The 20,942-nt window shown below is 42.9% G+C and overlaps 2 protein-coding genes and 1 non-coding gene across 3 annotated transcripts; 1 reads left to right on the forward strand and 2 right to left on the reverse strand.

The window, feature by feature from the left end:
• Window positions 1–1,721: 1,721 nt before the first annotated feature.
• TRNAW-CCA (transfer RNA tryptophan (anticodon CCA)) lies at window positions 1,722–1,793 on the reverse strand. Its single transcript has one exon. It is a non-coding gene; the product is annotated as a tRNA-Trp (tRNA).
• Window positions 1,794–3,262: 1,469 nt separating this feature from the next.
• On the forward strand, window positions 3,263–4,581 carry LOC127772248 (protein EPIDERMAL PATTERNING FACTOR 2-like). Its single transcript, XM_052298260.1, has 2 exons — window positions 3,263–3,484; window positions 3,997–4,581. The coding sequence occupies exons 1-2, from the start codon at window positions 3,391–3,393 to the stop codon at window positions 4,347–4,349; spliced, it is 447 nt and encodes a 148-aa protein (XP_052154220.1). The 5' UTR covers window positions 3,263–3,390; the 3' UTR covers window positions 4,350–4,581.
• Window positions 4,582–5,240: 659 nt separating this feature from the next.
• LOC127770992 (LRR receptor kinase SERK2) lies at window positions 5,241–10,494 on the reverse strand. Its single transcript, XM_052296768.1, has 11 exons — window positions 10,158–10,494; window positions 8,789–8,921; window positions 8,625–8,696; window positions 8,239–8,382; window positions 8,043–8,114; window positions 7,856–7,927; window positions 7,662–7,774; window positions 7,414–7,542; window positions 6,992–7,333; window positions 6,267–6,661; window positions 5,241–5,907 (listed from the first exon to the last, which is right to left on the reverse strand). The coding sequence occupies exons 1-11, from the start codon at window positions 10,258–10,260 to the stop codon at window positions 5,596–5,598; spliced, it is 1,887 nt and encodes a 628-aa protein (XP_052152728.1). The 5' UTR covers window positions 10,261–10,494; the 3' UTR covers window positions 5,241–5,595.
• Window positions 10,495–20,942: the final 10,448 nt, after the last annotated feature.

Below are 20,942 nucleotides of genomic sequence, written 5' to 3' on the forward strand. Positions count from 1 at the left end.
TGGAATTCCCTTATTTATTGTTTCTTTATGTATTTCTCTCTCAATCGAGCAGCAGAGGAACACATAGGTCCCCTATCATTGAGCTCGCTAAGGAATAGTGCCGTTGGGATCGTCCACCTGGTCCGTCACCTTCGAGAGAGAGGATGTATTGCTGAGTAAAGAACTATTGTGCCGATATGGCGGCAGAGAGAGGAGAGTTGCGACATCAAGCTAACAACAATCTATGGCATGGGCTACACCGAGTTGGAGGTGGAGAACCTGTGGGAAGGAGGTCACTGCCACTGGTATTATAGTTTAGGGGAATAAATCAGATATTTACGATGGTTAAGAGTAGCAAATCGAACTTACCTTTTTTTCCCCTCAACAACTCACATGGTTCACGCTTAAAGTTAGTTGGCAAAATTCATTCATGACATTAAAGACGATTTTTACCCTTGGAGAACCTTACCGAATTTAAATTTGAAAAACTTGTGGCTGATTTTAAACACTTTGTACAATTTTAAAAGCTGTCCCAAATTGTAGAAATCAAAAAAATTTACAAAAAAAATCAACTATTTTTTTGGGAAAAAATGAATGACTATTATTTCCAAAATTTGGGACAAGTTCTGAATTTTGTAAAATATGTTTGAATTCAGCCAAAATGGGAAGAGTTGATGGGAAGAGATTGGAGGTATCACATCAGATCTATGTCATCTTTCATGGACAAGGATAGAGACAAAAATGACCATGGCCGAGTTTAGTTACAAACTTTTTCTTCAAACTTCCAACTTTTCCATCACATCAAAACTTTCCTACACACACAAACTTCTGACTTTTTCGTCACATCGTTCCAATTTCAACCAAACTTCTAATTTTAGCGTGAACTAAACACATCCTATAAGCAACAACAAAAGAAAGGTTGTTTTGACCACGATTATACACATCAACAAATTGAGGATGATGAGTCGAAAAGACTTCAACAAATCCTTATGTAGATTGTATAGGAGCAAAAAAATAATAAACAACATATTGTGGATACACTAAATAAATTTTACAGCGGCAAAAAATAATCAAGAAATTGTTGTCATGCATGAAAAGTTATATATATCATGAAAGGACATCAACATTTGTGGATATCCTAAATAAATTGTACAGGGCAAAACATAATCCGGATTTGGATAGGGGTTTGTACATGGGCAAAATAAAATGATCAACAAACTACTATCATAAAAAGACGTCAACACCCTGAATATATTGTACAGGGACAAAAAATAATTAACACCAGATTGTGGATACACTAAATACACTATACAGCGGCAAAACATGATTGACAAATTGTTGTCATGAAAAGTTGTTATCATGAAAAGACATCAACATTTGTGGATATCCTAAATAAATTGTATAGGGCAAAACATAATCCGGATATCAACAAAAACTGTGGATACCTAAATATATTGTACAGGGCAAAAAATAATCAACAACAGACTGTGGATACATTAAATAAATTGTACAGCGGCAAAACATGATCGACAAATTGTTGTCATGAAAAGATATCAACAAATTGTGGATAGACTAAATAAATTGTGCCGGGCAAAACATAATTCAAATTTGGATTGGGGTTTGTACAGGGAAAAAAAAAGATCAAACAAACTGCTATCATGGAAAGGCATCAACAAATTATGGGTAGCCTAAATATAAATGTACACAGGAGAAAAAAATAATCCGGACTTGGTTCGGGGTATTGAACCCGACGTGAATCGAACACGCAACCTTCTGATCTGGAGTCAGACGCGCTACCATTGCGCCACGGATCCGGCTTGACATATTCCGCAAAAGTTTTATAATCAAAGAAAACAGAACACAGGAAATCCTTCATCAACTGAATGTTTAGGAAAACCGCATGATTTCGTCCTCTTCCTCTATTAAACTTTCTTCGCTGGAAAAACATACTTACATATATTTCATTGGGTGAACCGTTACATGCTATCACACCGAGGGGGTGAAATCTTCCTGATTTTGCACCTTTGGGCCAACAAAGTTCAGAGAACTGTATACTGTTCTTCCGTCCTCCTTTACATGAAAGTGCAGATTTCAGGTCTGCAAAAAGCAGCATAATAAGGATTCAGCAGCACAATTGTCCAGATAGCAGAGGCATTCAAGCCTCCCCTCGGCCTTTCAGTGAACCCCATTATTGAAGAGGAGGCAATGCCAGAAATGCCTGCCTCTTCATTCAAAAACTCACCCTCCATGCGTCCATGACCCAAATCTCATGCAAAGGATGATGAAGATAGTACCTCTGCTTCTCCAAAACTCAGTCAGGATGGAGTACAAAACTCCAGTCTACCTATAGATTGTACCAAAGCCAAAGGCCCAAAACATATGACAAGATCATTTCCTGCTAATATATTGACGTGCAATACTTTTGCGCGTTCGCAAAAAAATATGACAAGATCACACAAAGAGGTCAGGTCAGGTCATGAAAGCTAATACTCCTAGGCTCTGTTCTTTTAGAAGCAAAGAAAATTTCAGTTTCAGTTCATATCCCATATTCTAAACTGAAGAAGCTAATACTTCTGACTGAAGAAGCAAAGCATGAACAATCAATCCAATTCTGATATCCACGGGCAAAAACCTTGGAGCTTCATTTATTGGAGTACATCTCTTAACTGCAACAACGGATTTGCAGGCGCGCATTGATGAGAACGGTGACGGGGCAGTCTGACTAGAGCTACAGACTTGCAGTTTTGCAAGTCGAAAGCACGAGGCAGCAAAACTTTTTTTTGAGCTCGCGATCAGAATTTCAGTTCTTCAGAAACAGTAGCAGCGGCAGGTACAGTAATGCATCTCCACGGGAACCCCCACGTCGGCCTCTTCTGACGTATAGTGCGTAGTAGCTGATCTCTCGCCGGTGCGGTGCTCCTCTCCGAGGTGGCGCAGTAATAACAACAGCGTCTCCCTGCGCCACTGCATAAATAATGCACCGGGCGCCGCAGCGGGGCTTCGCCATTGCTGCCCGTCACACGCATCGCTACCTCCCTCCCTCGTCGTCTTCTTCGTGTCCGCTCTTTGGGCCTCGCGCGCGCGCGCACGGGCTGCATGTGGTGGATCCACCAACGTCGAGGATCCTGTGAGCCAGCGCGTGCATGCCGCCGCGCGCAGTCGGGTTTATTTATGATCGCGCGCTCGTTCTCGCACGCACGCGGCGAGCGCTCGCGGAGTCGCGGCAGCCGGCCATATATATACGCGCGCCGCGCGCTGAGCCTCTCCTTGCTTGCGTGCTCACTGTCGCTGACTGCTCTCTCTGCTTGGCGTGTCGATCGATCTTGTGCTTGTGCTGATCAGCTAGCTGCTCCAACTTCGCGTTGGTGTTGTAGTGGTTAGTGCAGTGACGGTTTAATTTCACCGGCGGCAATGAGCATGATGTTTAGTGCCAGGGCGCTAGCGTTTGCGTTTGCAGTGGTCGTGATGAGCTCGTGCGTCGCTGATGGCGTCAGGACGATACCAGGTAATTCACCAGAGCTTCGCACTACTAGTACTCTCCCCGTCCCATAATATAGCAATCTAGAATTGGATGGAACATTTCATAATACAACGAATTTGTACACACTTCTGTCTAGATTCGTTGTACTATGAAATATCTCATCCGGTTCTAGGTTGCTATATTATGGGACGAAGGGAGTACGTACTAATCCGACTAGGAATACACGTGTTCATGATTTCACTCGGAATTTCGCCTAAGCCGATCGGTTTTCGCGAGCTTATCGATAAACTCAAGGATTTGTATTCAAATTTTGATTTATGAAATTTGTTCGGAATCTACCCGCTTTCCACCAGATTTCGTAAAAACCGTCATTCTGCTAGAGATCAAAACGGAATGCCATATCGGAATCATAAACCCTGACTACTAGTACTAAAGATGACACGTCGTACGGCGCATGCATCATGTGGCATGTCCCTTCACGGCCTGAATCACCTGCATTTAACTTGTGCCCTCATTCCGTTCATTATGTAATGCAGCAGGTGGGCAAGGTTCAGCCGGTGGCCTACACAACGGCGGCACGGCTCCATCTGCTGCTGCTGCGAACGGGAGCACCACCGCCGCCTACGACGACAGCGGCGCCGGCGGCCAGACGGCGACGTTCCAGGTGCAGCAGGGCGCACAGCCGGAGGAAGAGACGACGACGGAGATGGGCAACGCGGCGGAGGCGGCGACGGGATCGCGGCTGCCGGACTGCACGCACGCGTGCGGGCCGTGCTCCCCGTGCCGGCGCGTGATGGTGAGCCTCCGGTGCGCCGAGGCCGCGGAGTCGTGCCCCGTCGCGTACCGCTGCATGTGCCGCGGCAGGTTCTTCCGCGTGCCCACCCTCTAGCCAGCCGAGTTCGCGTCGCGCGCGCGGCCGTGCGCCCGTGCGTGCGCCGCCGACACGTTGATGGGTGGATAGGTAGAGAGAGAATTTTCTAATGCCGCGTTGTATTTTGTAATCCTAGGCCCTAGCACGCGTGTGGGCAGGGCAGGTAGGCCGGCCGGCATCTATGCGAGCACGCCTGCTGCACTAGCTCTCGTCCCTTTTCTTTTGCACTTTTGTTTTGGCTTCTGCTTAGTTAAGGGTGTGTTTACTGTTTAGTTCACGTTAAAGTTAAAGTTGAAAATTTAGTTAAAATTAGAACGATGTGACAGAAAAGTTGAAAGTTTATGTGTGTAGGAAAGTTTTGATGTGATAAAAAAGTTGAAATTTTGAAAAAAAAAAAGTTTGAAACTAAACTCGGCCTTACTCCTGCTGCTGCTGCGAGCCTGCGAGTATAGTTTTGCACTTTTGCTGTCCTTGGTAGAGAACAGTACGTAATTGACCTGGGCGTGCACTTTGTCGATCATTTTGTCCCTTTGTTGGTGCGTAAAATTTAGGCCGTTCTCTAACGCGCAGAACACTAACGGTTTGTATGGCTAATTGCGTAGTAGTTCTCTGAGGCTAATCGGGAGGCAGAAAATGCCGAAAAAACGGGACGCTGGCTGAACACCGTGTCAGGCAGCAGTGGAATTGTTTATGTATAGCGGTTCTGGTGATGGTCTGGCACTCGCATGCATGCATGACACCATGAGAGCACACTGGCAACCTGCACGTCTGCATGATCATTGATCCAGCCTGCAACCGCAATACACCAGCTCGTCCGTATCAGCCGTTGCATATGCCATGGTCCTTGTTTTTTCAGATAAAGAGTTGAGTTTACTACCAGTATAGTTTTTCAACGAAGAGTAACAAATAGTACAGGCGGGCACAGGGTGACCCGGGAGACCAAAAAAGATTGCCTAGGATGTTTAGCACCGTCAAAAGAGAGAGTTGTACGTACAATACAGCAGAGAGAGGCATCAGTTGTTCAGCCATTACAGACGCAGAGCCGCCACAACAATGTGTTGCAATTCCGCCCGGCCATGCATTTCTAACGACAACCAAGTGCAGAGCCTACTTGAAAATTACCGAGGCACCAGGGAGGGTTACAAGTAAACCATTTTTCCCTCCAGATTTGCCAGCTATCGATCTGTCTGTCATATACACAAACAAGGGCGAGGAAGCCGTCGAGCAAAGGTTGGATGTTTTGTGATTTTGTCTTTCGTTTCTTTTACCTCGGGCCGGACAGCTCCATTGCCCGAAGATTGTAGGTCGAGTCGACGATCCAGTCGTTGTGGCGGGGGGCCAGCTCCGCCTCCTGCCGGACCACCTCCACCTTCTGCCACTCCTCCCACCGCTCCGCGAGGCCGTCGCCCTCCAGCATCCTCACCACCTCCGACATCTTGGGCCGGTCCATCGGGGAGCCCTGCGTGCAGAGCAGAGCCACCTGGATGAGTGACTCCACCTCATGCTCCACGAAGCCGCTCTGGAGGTCCGGGTCCACCAGCATCTCCACCTTCTTCTCTTTCAGGAGCCCTTTCACCTGAAAAGACAAAAACCAGTTTAGTTACTTGCCTGTCAGTTTCCAAATGTAGTAGTACAAAATTTCGCTAAGTCATGCGTGCAGATGGATCATGTCTCGGTATCAGAAATGGCGAAAAACTAGCTGCCAATTTGTCATGGCGTGCATCTCCATAATTGATGACACATGGAGACTGAACTGCCAGCTCGCTTTATCACTGCCAACAGTCCAATAATTTCAACCATTTGTTCTAATTCTTGGACTAGAACTGAGACACAGCTAAGAAAGATGTATCCTGGAGGACAACTAGCATGCACAAGGAAAAACAAAACCAAAACTTCCATGGTTGCCCCAATATATAAAGATGTGGTGGTACTTACCCAATCAAGCAACATCACATCGTCATCGTTTGCAAGACGAGCAAGATCAAATGCCCTTTGTCCTGTAATGAGCTCAAGAAGCATGATTCCATAGCCAAAAACATCAGTCTTCTCAGAGGACTTCCCAGTAGAGAGGTACTCAGGAGCAATGTGTCCGATCGTCCCACGAACAGCTGTGGTTACATGAGTGTCCTTGTAATCCATAAGTTTGGCCAGTCCAAAGTCACCCACGACTGCCTCAAAGTCTTCATCCAACAGAATATTTGCAGCTTTGACATCACGATGAATGATCTTGGGATCACAATGGTCGTGCAAGTAGGACAATCCTCTGGCAGATCCCAGCGCAATCCGAGTTCTTGTTTGCCATTCAAGTGGTGGATCATTTGGCTGCCGCTCTACAAAATCATATACCACAAGTCAAAAACTGAAATAATTAATTTATGGGCGTGCATTTTTTAGATGAAGGCATGTATTTATTCCAGATTCTGCAGAAGGCATGCACTCAACCATTCATTATTACGGTCTTAATCATAGTCTTAAATGAACAATGTGATATGTCAACTGAAACAACTAGGTATATGCTGTGAGTAGATGAAATTAAAAAAAGTGCTTAAGTGATTTCAATAACCATAATAGCTGTGCCATTTATGTTTAAGCATGCAAACAAACGTGTAAGAAACTATTAATGGATTAACTCTAAGAAAAAGTAAGGAAGATTAAGGCACCTCGCAATCGTGATGCGACACTCCCGTTAGCCATGTAGGGATAGACAAGTAACCGTTCTGTAGGCGTCATGCAAAATCCACGAAGCCGAAGCAGGTTCCTATGCACCGCCATGCTAATCATTTCAACTTCTGTTTGGAACTGGAGCTCACCACCAGGGGTACGTTCTTCTTTTAATCTTTTCACTGCTACCAACGAGCCATCTGCCAATCTACCCTTGTACACCTTTCCAAAGCCACCTCTTCCCAGAATATTCTTATTGCTAAAGTTATCAGTAGCAACTTGAAGCTCCCGGAGTGAGAATCTCTTAAGTTGGCCAAGGTGCACTTCCGGATCCTCCTCAGCTGAATTTAAAGGAGAATATAGATTATTTAAATGGATAACATAAGTATCATGAACTGCAGTATGCAACTATAATACCAACCAGGGACATCAAAGAAGTGTTCTTCAGGTTTACGCCGCCGCCACCATGCAAATCCAATTGCCGGAACCGCAAACAGCAATGCAGCAGCTGCAGCAACACCTCCAGCAATTGCTCCAGTTTTGGAGTCACCTGATGGAATAGAATTAATTCCACCCGAATATGTCAAATCCCCCGTCTGCATCATTTATGCATATGCATATCCCAAGCAGTATCACAAATGTAACAGAATTAAAACTATAGAGAATCACCTTGTGATACAGTAGGTGTTGGGGGATTGAAAGGAGGTGGTGGAGAAAAAGGTGGAGCTCCAGGGCAGGGTTTTGTAGTACCCGGGCCACAAAGATCTTTATTATTAGCAAAACTGCGACAATGAAATAACCATTTGTCAGCCTCACAAGATGTAGTAAGCACTAAGAACCTAAATTCTATCTAGAAAAAGCACCTTATAGGGGTAAAGAGTGAAAAGGAGCCAGTAGACGGAACCTCTCCTGAGAGATTGTTATTTGAGAGATCCCTGCATAAATTATTGGACACTTTGTTAATATGTATCCATCTTAAAGTCTATTACCATGTAAGCAATAAATTCTACAGGTAGACACCAAATATGAATTAGCAGAAAGGGAACTTACAGAACTTGAAGAGTGGTGATATTGGTCAAGGATTTTGGAATTGAACCAGAAAGACTGTTGTTGTTAAGACGACTATCCTTACAAGAAGACATGCAAATAAAGAATTATGTTATGATCATTCAAACAGGAAGGCCTTCAATGATATACACAATTTATAATTCTATTCATAATAAAAAAAAAAGTGGAGTACACTTACAGGAAACGCAGCTTGTAGAGTTGCCCCAAGGTTTCCGGAATAAAACCAGTGAAGTTGTTCAGGTAAAGATCCAAACTGACCAAGTTAGTTAAGTTTCCCAGTTCATTAGGTATTGTCCCACTTATGTTGTTGCTGTAAAGCTCCCTGTAATTAGTCACAACATAATTAAATTTCACAATAAAAATGCAAGAAAGAAGGTGGCAACACAACCATCTTCGCCACAAGGATAAGCCATATTCCAAGAGTTTTGAAAACCAAGCTTCTATGCAGTGGATTATTTCAAAAACCAAGCTTGTATGCAGTATATTGTGACAACTTGAATAGATACGCTACTGCATGGTGTAACTAAAAGCATAATTCTCCAAAGACTGAAAGTGTAAACTTACAGATATTGCAGATTTTTCAACTGCCCAAGCTGGGGAACCAATGCCCCTGACAGTTGTGCATTTCCAAGATCACTGCGAAAGGAAAATAGATCAGTCAACACACAAAATGATCACATTTCTTACTTTTGACAAGCCTTAAAATGATAATTCTGTCAAAAACTTACACTCTGATCACGCTGTTGTCAGGGTTACAAGTTACATGGAACCATGTGCATGGATTGACCAGAGTGGGATCCCAACTCTGCAGCACATTGTTAGCATCTTTCAGACTTTGGCGCAGACTATATAGGGCATCACCTGACATCGAACATACCCTCAACATCAGCAACATAGTATTTAAGGAAGTAGACAATAGTGACAGTAGCTTCTCGTCAAAATTTTGGCAAATTCAATCGCCTTTTTAGGCTAAAGTATGCAAGCATATATTGAGTACAAGAAGGTATAAGATACAGTACTTTCATTTCTTACAATACTATCTGCATAACTCCCAATCTTTCTCAAGATTAGTGTTTGAACATTTAGTTAGTTTCTACGCTATAGAGTCAAGACCTAAATGTGGAAAAGGATAGAACATAAAGTTGCTTAAAAAGACTGAAATAATTGCATAAAAAACAACTACAAAGAACACTTATCTTAGTCGTAATCACTAATTAAAACTTGCAATAGCTAAGGCACCTTTTGCAATCTAGTGTCATAAACATCACAACGCCAAAATCACTATTTTTTCTTAGAACGTGGTTACTACCAAGGATATATCAGGAAATGCATGTTGAGGAGCACGCCAAGCAATTCGGATATTTTAAAGAGGTGAAATTGGTTCGGTGATAACAAAGGATGATGACTTTATTTCCCATTCGCGAAAAGCTTAAACTTGATACTAACGATGGCCCTTGCCTATTGAAGAGCAATCTCTAACACATACTCCTACCATAAGAAACCAATTAGCTATACTAGTCAGTAATTCAGATTTTTTTAAAAAAAAGAATCTCTTTTCACAAGAGAAGATTCACCACTCACAAGCAATATTCTTCCATACTCGAACCTAATGAGGAAGCCAGTTCCATTTTCTTCATTCAGAGTGGCCAAAATAGCACACCAAACTCATCCCAGATATTAGCAATCCCATTTCTGTCAGGATTTATTCCATTATCTAAAAAAAAAAAGCTATCCCATTTCTGTGCACATACAAATCACACCTACCAAACTTACTCAAGAAACGTTTCCTACCTCGGACAAATCTCCCTGCTGGGAGCAAATTCACAACACACCATGAGAGGCAGCAAAACAAAGAGCTATAGCCTAGATAATCCATCGAGTCTACAAAAGGAAGGTCGGTGGGCGTATGCTCCATCCCCTTAAATGAGTCAATCCATCCACGCCCATATGTACCGAGAAGCAGGTAACATGTACTAGTACCCAAACGGAATCACCCGATGACCAATAGATTCATCGAATCCGAAAGCAAGTCCAAAAATAGGGGTGGGCGTAATCCGCCGAAAAACGGAGCTGAATTCGATGAAAAATCACACTAACCCTCCGTGTTGGCGCCGACCCGGCTCACGGCCACCGCCACCACCCACACGACCGCCACCGCCAAGCACAGCCGCCGCCGCCGCAGCAGCCGCGCCTCCGCCATCCCCCGCCGCCGCTCACCGCTGCCAAGTGGACCCAACCCGGAGGCCGCCGGCGTCCCCTCGGCAAAGGGGGGGACCGCCCGATCAGCTCCCTCTCCTCGTCGCCGCCGCCGCCGGCTCGGTCTCCTCTCCTCTCCTCTCCTCTTCTCCAATGGAAGCAGGAAGCGACCTGTCTCTCCTCTCTCTCTCCTTTTTTTTTTTTACCAGTGTTTTTATTCAGCTCGAGACTTTTAAAAAATTTGGCCGAGACCCAGTGTGTGTTCCAACCTAAATTGTTCCATTGGTAAAGGAGACCTGTTCGGGGGGTGGCGGCGAGAGTTACCGCGCGTCGCCCGCGTAACTTTTACTGACAGGTGGGGGCGAGGAGAGGTGGGGTCCACGCGTCAGCGGGAGATCGTCTGTTTGGAGGGGTGGGAATGGTTCGGGCTGGGCGAGGTGATGGGGTTAGTGGGAGATCGAAGTGTAGCAGGAGGACTGGAGGAGAGGAGGGATGGGGAAGCCGCTGGCTTGGGCGTGATGCGGAGGGTTTTTTTTTGGTGGACACGGTCCTCGTACGCCCGTCCCAATTATTCTCCGGCCTCTCGAGGAATGCAGCCGTTTCGTCAGAACTCGGACTGTTCAGTTCCCTCGCTTGTCAAATTTCACGTTTTGTTTGTCTTTTTTACCGACTTCTCGCCGAGTCGCTGGTACTATTTTTCGGTCCATGAATTATTAGGCCTTTTCTTCTATGCTGTAATTCATGGAAAGAATCCAGGGGTTTCTGTTGTTGTTTTTTCAAATTTCTCACCAACAATTTATATTGTTCTCTTAGAAAACCAAACTTATAATGTATCATGGTGTAGGTTTAAAAGATTCTCTGGTAAAGCGCTTTTTATTAAAAAATTATTGTGAATTAAATGATATTTACCATAAATTTGCTAGGGTAAAAAGTTTCGTGTGCATAATACTATCTTTTTATTTTAGTATATGTATAGTAGTATTATATATAAGCTTTTTTATTTTACATAGGTATACAAATTAGGTTCATGGTTCCATGGTACCTAAGAGTCAATCTTAATTATTAGCTATTAATAGAGCATTAACTCTTAATTTTATGCTTAGGGGATGGAGTGAGTAAATGCAGCTCACCTTGAAACAAGCCATATTTAACATGTTTTCATATGGTGGGGCCACTGTCTAACAACCCCAAGCAATAGAAACGCATAATATTTTCTATGTTACTTTACTAACTAAAGTATATATTTTTTAAACATGTAATTGACATATAAAGATCTACCTGAGTTAAAAAAAAACTTTCTAGCTCACATGTTTTCAAGAGCTGATAATTAAAACGAGAGCAAAACAGCGTTACCACGATGTGCCAAACTCTATTTCCAATCAAATGCTCTACTACTTCAATATTTCTGTTTGTTCCATCTCACGAATGGCTAAATATTAAAAATCCAATACACAATACCATGGTCGTTCCTACGGTGATAGTACTCCAGTACGTTGCCACTCCAGTTCACAGCAGTGGTCATGCGCTCGCACACACCTCGTACGGGTTGTACTTACTTCCCCCCAGTCCAGTCATTTTTGTGCCCTGTTTGTAGAAGTATATCCCAAAAACCGGTACACGCACAGCGGCACGGCCATCCCAAAAACTCGCGGTGCAGTACGGCAGGTTCACGTACTAGCCACGTACCTTACCCTCGCCTTCACTGTCCCCGGGCCCACGCGTCAGGAGGCCAGCTAATCCCGCAGTCAAAAAGTCCCCTCGTGATGACGGGATCCGGTGCGGCATCCGTACCCTGCCGCACCTGCTGCGCCACGTGGGCCCCACCTTGTCAGGGGGACGGGCCCACTGGGGGGGGGGGCGGAGGCGGGGAGCCAGTGGCGGGTCGTCACGCACGCGCTGGGGGTGGGGTTGAGATGCCTGTGCGCTGCTCTGGCGGGGCGCAGGGGATGGATGGATGGATGGATGGACGACGAACGATGAGAGAGAGGATCCCGTCCCGTCCGTTTTTTTTTTCTGTTTTTTCTACGAGCGGTGGGGCCGTGATGTGCCAGCTCGGATTCCGGTCAAAACGGTGGACCGCGCTGGTCTACGTCCACGGTCTACGCCTCTTTGGGCGTTGTGGTTAAGACAGAGTTGAGACCCACCCATCGGATGGTGGTGATAGTAGTACTTGCTTTTGCTTCAATGCTTATGCGTTGTACTCATAAGACTATATGCCTGTTTAATTTGATGCCAAATACTAAAATTTTAGTAATTTGCTAAAATTTTAATAGGATTTCTTATATAGGTACTAAAATTTGGCAGCCAACTAAATGTAGCCACTTTTTTTTAGTAACTTTATCAAAATTTGGTAATGTTGAAAATGGTATTAAAGTGAATAGGCCCTAGAGTTTATTAATTACGCTCCCAAGAAGTATTTTAGGATGTGTGTTTTTTCTTGGCTCAATAGTCGAATGATCAAAATCTTATGAAGTTAAAAGTGTATTTAAAATGGTTTGATAATGATTTTTTTATATATAATTTTCTCGAAATCGTGGGTTTGTTCGGTGTAGCTAAACTGCAGCTGCACAACAGCGCTATAGTGCATGGTAAAGAAAATATATACACCGACTGTATAGCACAACCGGTTATAGCTGCAGAGCAGTGTTGCTGAACAGAGCCCAATATCATTTAGAAGTTAGAAAAGCTAGTTACGTTCCTTGTAATAAGAAATACTCATTCTTAATCGAGACTCATGTGAGCGTAGAGAATTTGAAAGTTTTTGTCAACACTCTAAATAAAAGAGTATGTTCAAAAATGTACTCTATAAAAGCTGTACAATTTTTTTTTGTGCTCCAAAGGAGACTTTGAAACAGAGTTTCCACGGGGGCTATCTATGAAACAGTTTACGAACTTCAAAGTTTAGGAAGCATCTAACATCCATGTAGTTTAATCTAAAAAGATTTCTAGAATTTATCATCACAACCATGCATTGACTTTCAACTGCCAGCTCATATACATATGCATGTAAGAGAGGGGGGGGGGGGGGGGGGGGGGGAGGGACGCACAATTCAACTGTAGACTGTGAATTGTCTATGAAAAAAGAGGATCAATTGTGTGTTACCCATAGGTATCTCTTTGCGGATTTTTATTCTGTTAAGAGAGAAAAGTCGGCAGCCGCAAGTCTGACGGAAATACTACGGAACAAATTTACCTTCTTTGCATTTGCTCATTATGTCACTTTCAGTGAACCTTATATTTCTTAGGCTGAGAGATTTGGTACAAGAACGAAACAAAGACTTGATTTTTTTGATAATATAAAAAGATCTGATACTACTAGCCCTAACAAAGACAGTGGAAGATTCAACGCGTCGTCGAGGACCTCGTGAAAATGACAAATTGGCAACGGTGCTGGGTGCCATCGAAATGGCACGTCGATGTGATGGTTTGTTTTAGGATCAGTACGTGAGGTATGTCTCCAGCGCCATTAGAGCTGTAGTAAGGGTAGGTCTAGTTCACGCTAAAATTGAAAATTTGGTTGAAAATGAAACGATGTGACGGAAAAATTGGAAGTTTATGGCTGTGTTTAGTTCCTTCCAAAGTTAGAAGTTTGGGTTGAAATTGGTACGATATGACTGAAAAGTTGTGTGTGTATGACAGGTTGATGTGTTGGAAAAAGTTAGAAGTTTAGATCTAAAGTTTAGATCTAAACACAGCCTATGTGTGTAGGAAAGTTTTGATGTGATGAAAAAGTTGAAAGTTTGAAGAAAAAGTTTAGATTTAAACTCGGTCTAAGTGTTCCGTACTTGTTGATGTGGTTCACTCAGACTGTGTAGTTCACGTTAAAATTGGAAGCTTGGTTGAAATTAGAACGATGTGATGAAAAAGTTGAAAGTTTATATGTGTAGGAAAATTTTAATATGATAAAAAAGTTGAAAGTTTGAAGAACTAAACACCGCCTCGAGTTCGGAGTGTCGGATCAGAAATGTACTATACCAAGCCCGTGGCTATGGCCCCCGCGGCCCCGCCCCCCGGTGAGCTTTGAGATAGCATCACTGTGGCTGTGGATTCGAAAAGCTTCATGTCTTTTCCACAAAGAAAAATGTCGTAGTACGCCTAGAAATGGAGAGGGATGCAGAAAAAGAGGGATGGGATGACAATAGGGCCGAGTTTAGTACTTTTTTATCACATCAAAATTTTTTTTACACACATAAACTTTCAATTTTTCCGTCACATCGTTCTAATTTCAACAAAACTTCCAATTTTGTGTGAACTAAACACACCCTAAGCTGACATGCGGCACTTCACCCGAAATATCTGCTGTATTAGTTAGTGAGAAAAGTATTTTTCCCAGACTCAAAACATTGCAATCTGCGGATTTATTGTCAAAATTTTATTCTATGGTTGTGTTTAGTTCCCTTAAACTTTCAAAAATTCCATCACATCAAATGTTTGGACACATGCATTGAGCATTAAATGTGGACCGAAAAAACCAATTACACAGTTTGCATGTAAATTGCGAGACGAATCTTTTGAGCCTAATTACGCCATGATTTGACAATGTTGTGCTACAGCAAACATTTGCTAATGATGGATTAATTAGGCTTAATAAATTCGTGTCACAGTTTACAGGCGGAATTTGTAATTTGTTTTCTTATTAGTCTACGCTTAATACTTAAAATGTGCATGTGCGTCTGTATACATAAAAAAAATGGAGGAGGAACTAAACATGGCCTATGTTGTAGTAATATTTTAGAATAGAGGTAGTAGTATTTGTCTGAATTTTAAATTTTGTCCATTTAATCTTTGTAGAATCTCTATCCCATAAATCTATCATCTCTAGGGAGTACTGGTAATCGTTATGTTAGGAAATGCAAAACTTTTTAAAAGATAGGAGTATTGTAGTAAAATCTTTTTTAAAATTAGCAACTGATAAGTCACCTGTTATCCTAGTGGAAAACATCTTACCCCGTACTACCTTTGTCCCATAATAATTGTATTTCGAAGATTTAAATTTATCTTAAAATAGTTGTCACAATAGAGTACTAATGGTCTCATTAATCATTTCTCATTCAAATTTCTCTCTATTTTACCGTCAACTACCCTTCCTCTCTTACCTATACATCATTTAATAAGGAGCATCATAGTATTTCTTCTCAAACCTTAGTATATACTAAACAACCTATAAATACAGTTTATATGGGACAGAGGTAGTATCAGTTATCACACACACGACTTCACATACCACTACGTACAATCCTCTAGCTTCGGTGTGATAACCCCCTAATAAAGGTTATATAGAAATGCTTAGCATTTGGTGATTCTGTTGCTTACAAATATTCCATGAATATATAGAATAGTACTGTATCACTTTTCATTTTAAGGGATAAGCCAAAATACCATGTACTCCTAACAAAGAGGGGACAACAGTGTTCTATTAGCAACTTACTATAGGGACTGCACATTGTACTTTATATTCTTCGTGTCTTAGGCTGAGTTCGATACAGCTGCTGTCTGTTGGGGATAGTTAGTTGGTGACATAGAAAATGAGACGAGCCATCAGCGTAAAAATAGTTTATTTGATTTTTTTAAAAGAAATTTTTTTATAGAAAGATTTTAAATGAAACACATTGTTTAATAGTTTGCAAAGCATGCTTACGATAAATAAATGATTAGTCCAGGCCAACCTTTCTTTAGAACACAACCTTAATAAAATTTAGCATGCCAACCTATAAAGACATGTACAAAGGTAGAGTCTAATATGAGCTCTATATACTAATTAATATCACTAGAGACTATTCTCCTACAATAGTAGAGACAATGAGATTTCTAAACCATTAATGCACTAAATAATTTTTATTATACTTCTTTCCTTTTCTCCACTTTCATGCAATAAATTTTCCGTTAATAAATGCTGAGAGTCGACTCTGAGCCGTTGTCATGCGTAGCAACGATGTTTCTCATTCCTTCATCTCTTTCTTCCACGTCACCAAATTTACTTGCATGACAACGAAGAAAGACCGTTATTAGACACCATTGTACATGCCCTAGAGAGAGTAAAAAGAATCAATTATATATACTGCCACATATTAACTGTTTCCAAATGTTCCACTTTTAGAACACAGGACATGCATGGTACCTAGTACGTTTTAGACGTTATCAGACATATGCCGTGTTTAGATTCCAAAGTTTTTTTTTTCTAAAAACGTCACATCAAATGTTTGGATACATGCATGGGACATTAAATGTGGAAAAAAACCAATTACACAGTTTGCACGTAAATTGCGAGATGAATCTTTTGAGCCTAATTACGTCATGATTTGACAACGTGATGCTACAGTAAACATTTGCTAATAATGGAATAATTAGGCTTAATAAATTCGTCTCGCAGTTTACGGACGGAATCTGTAATTTGTTTTGTTATTATTTTACGTTTAATACTTCAAATGTGCGTCCGTATACTTCAAAGTTTTTACACCTAAAGAACTAAATACAGCCATACACTAATGTAGAAGGATATCTGAAAATGGATAGCTGCATTATTTGCTCAAATTATAGAAGGGGAAAAAAAGTAAAGCAGTTGTGCTTTTGCAACAGCTTGCATCTGCGATAAATCCACTTGGGTGCAATCTAGAGTTGGCAGTGAAAAGGAAGTTGTGCTTCTACTCCCACAATGAAAAACAGTAACGAGAAAGATGCCTGCCAGCCTTGGGTCAAAGTATATAGGGTTGTTCACGTGGTAAGCACATCTCCACCCCCACAACCCCACACTCAGCCGTCACTTAAAAAACCCTGAGAGATTCCATGTATTGCTCACAGCTCACTTGTCACTCCGTCTCATCCACCAAATTTTCCTCCGTTGATGCTTTCTGGCCGGCGTACCTCCTTTTTTTTCTCTTTTTATCTGCTGCAAGAATCTGCAAGAAAAGGGCGTGATGCCATAGCTTTGGTATATCTAGCAATCTTCGGATTAGGTTATCTTTGAAATATATATTCCTCTCAGTTATAACAGGCTTTGAAGTTGGCCCATGGTTATAACAGATTAACAGGCTTTCAAGTTACCAAACGGGACCTTAATTTATCTAGAAGAGGCGTTGAAGAGGAAACACAGCTGCATTATACTCCCTCCGTCCCAAAATAAATTTATTTTTCACACATCCCACACATATCCATATAAAATAAAAAGATTAAAATACCCCTATTTTATCAAATTATTATGCAATTACTCTTTAATTTAGCTACTCCCAATACAACCACTCCATACTTTCATGAACTCCAATACAATGATTATTTGAAAATAAACTTATTTCGAGATAAATGAAAATAACTAAAAATGGCTTATTACAGGAGACAGGGAGTACGACAGAGCAGGTTGCGCCTGGAGAGGCGGAGAGACGCGCTGATGAGATCACTGGCAACGGTTTCGGCATCAATCTGGTGATCCATGACTCGATGCAGCTGCCTGCTACCTCTACCCCGACCTGTGGTGCTACACCGACTTCAGAAGCAGAAGCAGCGAAGAGAAGAGAAGATGTCATCTATAGAAGTAACTATCCCGGTCATTTCGGCGGTCAATAGCGAATTCCATGTTAAAATGAGGGTGATCATGTTAGGCTAATTAAGCTTTGTAAAGTAGATTATACATATGACTCGAGCTCTTGTGCCAAAGAAAGGTTTTTAAAAGCTTTTTAAGCATGAAAAAACCTTGCGGCCATTGTCAAATGCAAATAAGCAATGACAAAGAAATCAGGAAAAGCACCTTCGTCGCTACGGTGGTTGAGCAATGGGCGTGACTTCAGTGCTCGTGCTGTTCACATTTATCTGCGTAAGCTTTAGTAGGAATTTGTTTCATGTTTCACAGAATCACCTTTAGCCTACCTTCTGCTGGGGCATATGGGCCCATTCAGTCGTGTCAGTGTCATGTAATCTAAAAGAGAGCACAAAAATAAAAAATATTAGCAGCAGAGCAGAATGTAGGTACGAGAGGCTCTCCTCTCAATTCTTTCAGGAGCAACACAAGTAATTGGTAATTGGGCCGTTTTAAGTCCACTACGTTAAGGGTCTATCTCGGCCCAAATTTCAACCATACATCTTTAGCCCATATATGGCCCATTGTAGCTACCTTCATTTGCAATGTGGTCCTGCTACATAATTTTATGGTCCCTGTATGAAAAAAGTTCCAGCAGGGCATACTGCATTATATATTCATATATTCTGGCTCGTTTTTGGAGACAAATTGGCCCTGAGATTTTCATTTGTTTTCAGAAATGTAAATAAAGGATTCAAGCTTAGTGAAGGACTGAGGGATTGATGCAACCTCGTTACAGTAAAGTCTGTGACATGTAAACGATGGTGCCATTTGTCATTGCTTGAAACTGAGGCCGTGGTTAGATCCCACCCTAAAATTTTATACCCTATCATATCAAATATTTGAACACATGCATGAAGTATTAAATACTATAAGCTAAAAAATAACTAATTGCACAGATTACAACTAATTTGCGAGACGAATCTTTTAAGCCTAATTGCTCTATGATTTGACAATGTAGTGCTACAGTGAACATGTGCTAATGATAGATTAATTAGGCTTAATAAGTTTGACGGATTCTATAATTAGTTTTTTTTATTAGTGTCCGAACACCCTATGAGATATCCTATATGATACCCGATGTGACACGCTAAAATTTTACACCCCTATATCTAAATACCCCCTAACTGATTTATTTTTGAAGTGACACGACTAGTAACTGACGAGTGACGACTTCAGCGACCAGATAGCAGGTTGCACCAATTATTTGCATACAGGATTATATAGCCCACGGTAGGCAGGCACCAATCTATGGGATTCGATCAGTAGTTAAACCAGTTTGACCCAATGCTATTGGCCCAATTTGCTGTAGAATATTGGTATCGACCAAACGATTATTGGCTCGATCGGTGCTTAATTTATTTCTCATTTCTGATCTGGACGCCGCAGGAGCTGAAGCTGAGGCTCGACCGTGTGGATCCCGAAGGTTCTCTTGCCCAAACAAAACTATTTGTGTATTTCCTTTTACAAATCTGGCTTCTAGTGGTGATGTTTGGTGCCATTTGCTACTCTTTCTCTATTTTTTAATCCAAATGATCAAAGCTTCTCCTGTCTATCACTAGTAAATCCTTTCGTTGTCAGCAATGACGCAATCCACATGGTCCCTTCAGGATTTTAAACGTGCACGCTCACAAGTTAGTAATTAAAAGGCGATTACATCACCAGGCGGTGAAGAAAATCTGATTGTCTCGGCGTGACGAGCCCCCACCAAACTCCTCGTCGTCGTCGTCGTCGCCGTTCTCGTGGTCGATCGCCAGGACACGCACGGAGCCAAGCCAACGGAGGAGGAGACGTACGTCAGCGTCCTTTAGCCTTTAGTAAAAAAAAGCGTCGCGTCTCTCTGCTGGTCCCCACCGCCAAGCGAGAGAAGGGAAACACGCGGCCCTCGCGTCGGCTGCCGTCACCACCGCGCGCCGCCACCAGACGCCACCGCCCTCGCGTCGTCGCGCACAGCAGATGCGGTGGCAAAGGCTCTAGGTTACGCTAGTACTGGGCCCAGGCCCAAAACGGGCGGAGGACGGCGGGGCCCACCTGGCAGAGGGGACGAGCGAATCGGAGGCGCGACACGTGGCCGGACCGGCGGGACGCGTGGGCCCCAAGAGCCGAGCGTACAGGCGAGATTCCGCTGGTGGGGCGGATATCGGGTGGGGCGGAAAGGTTGCGGGGCCCACATGGCGGTTAGCGTGGGGGCGCTGTCGTGCCGTGGGTAAGAGTGTTTTTCTTTTGTTTTTTTATTTAAGCGAGAGTGTCGCCCGGCACTCACTCCGTCCCAAAATATAACAACGGTTAGCCTCAGGATTTGTCCTAAAATATAGCAATTTCTCCATTAATATTCTCTTTCCATTACAACCCTCCACCATTCATATTTTCCACCTACCCCTACTATTTATCCAATCACAACCCTTCACCACTTGCTTCTACATACTTTCTTAATAACTGTGTTCAATCATAAAACTTCTTTATATTCCGGAGGGAGATGTTACTTTCTTTTTTCCTAGGGGAGGCGTCTCGGGCGCGTGAACGCCACTAGAGAATGGGAGGCGGCCTGTGGGATGTCGACAAGTGGAGGACACGGCGAATCGGGTGCGGTTCGCGGGACGGACGGTGGAGAGCGAATCGCGCGGATGAGCCGAGCCGAGCCGAGGCTGCGTATGAACAGTGCTGGCTTCAGTGGCTCGGCTTGTGGTAGCAATCAGGAGAAGTAACAGTGGGTGGCCCACGGCTCCAGGATTTATAGTCACTGTGCTACCAAACAAGTTCTGGGCTCCACGAGGGATGTTGCGAGCGTGCAATGGTCCAACGTGGCCGGGGCCCAAAACGGGCGCAACTTGTGCACGTAAACGGCTCTCCCGGATCGCTTGGCCATGCGTCGCTCTACGTGGGGCCCTCTGCTTTTCGGTGAAAGCGATGGGAGGAAATGGCCAAATGAAATGGGGGGTCACTGCTCCAAACTGCCGCTGCAGATCTGAGATCTGCTCTAGCCTGTTTGTCCTATTTAGATTTTTTGAGTCGTACTTAGGTGGTGTTCTTTTCTTCTGAAGATAAAGATTAAGTTTTTTACGTAAAACTAGGTGGTATTAACATATAATTGATTGAGTTTTAATTATTATAAACTTGAA

The sequence above is a fragment of the Oryza glaberrima genome, chromosome 4 (assembly GCF_000147395.1).
Source record: "Oryza glaberrima chromosome 4, OglaRS2, whole genome shotgun sequence".
Classification (NCBI taxonomy): domain Eukaryota; kingdom Viridiplantae; phylum Streptophyta; class Magnoliopsida; order Poales; family Poaceae; genus Oryza; species Oryza glaberrima.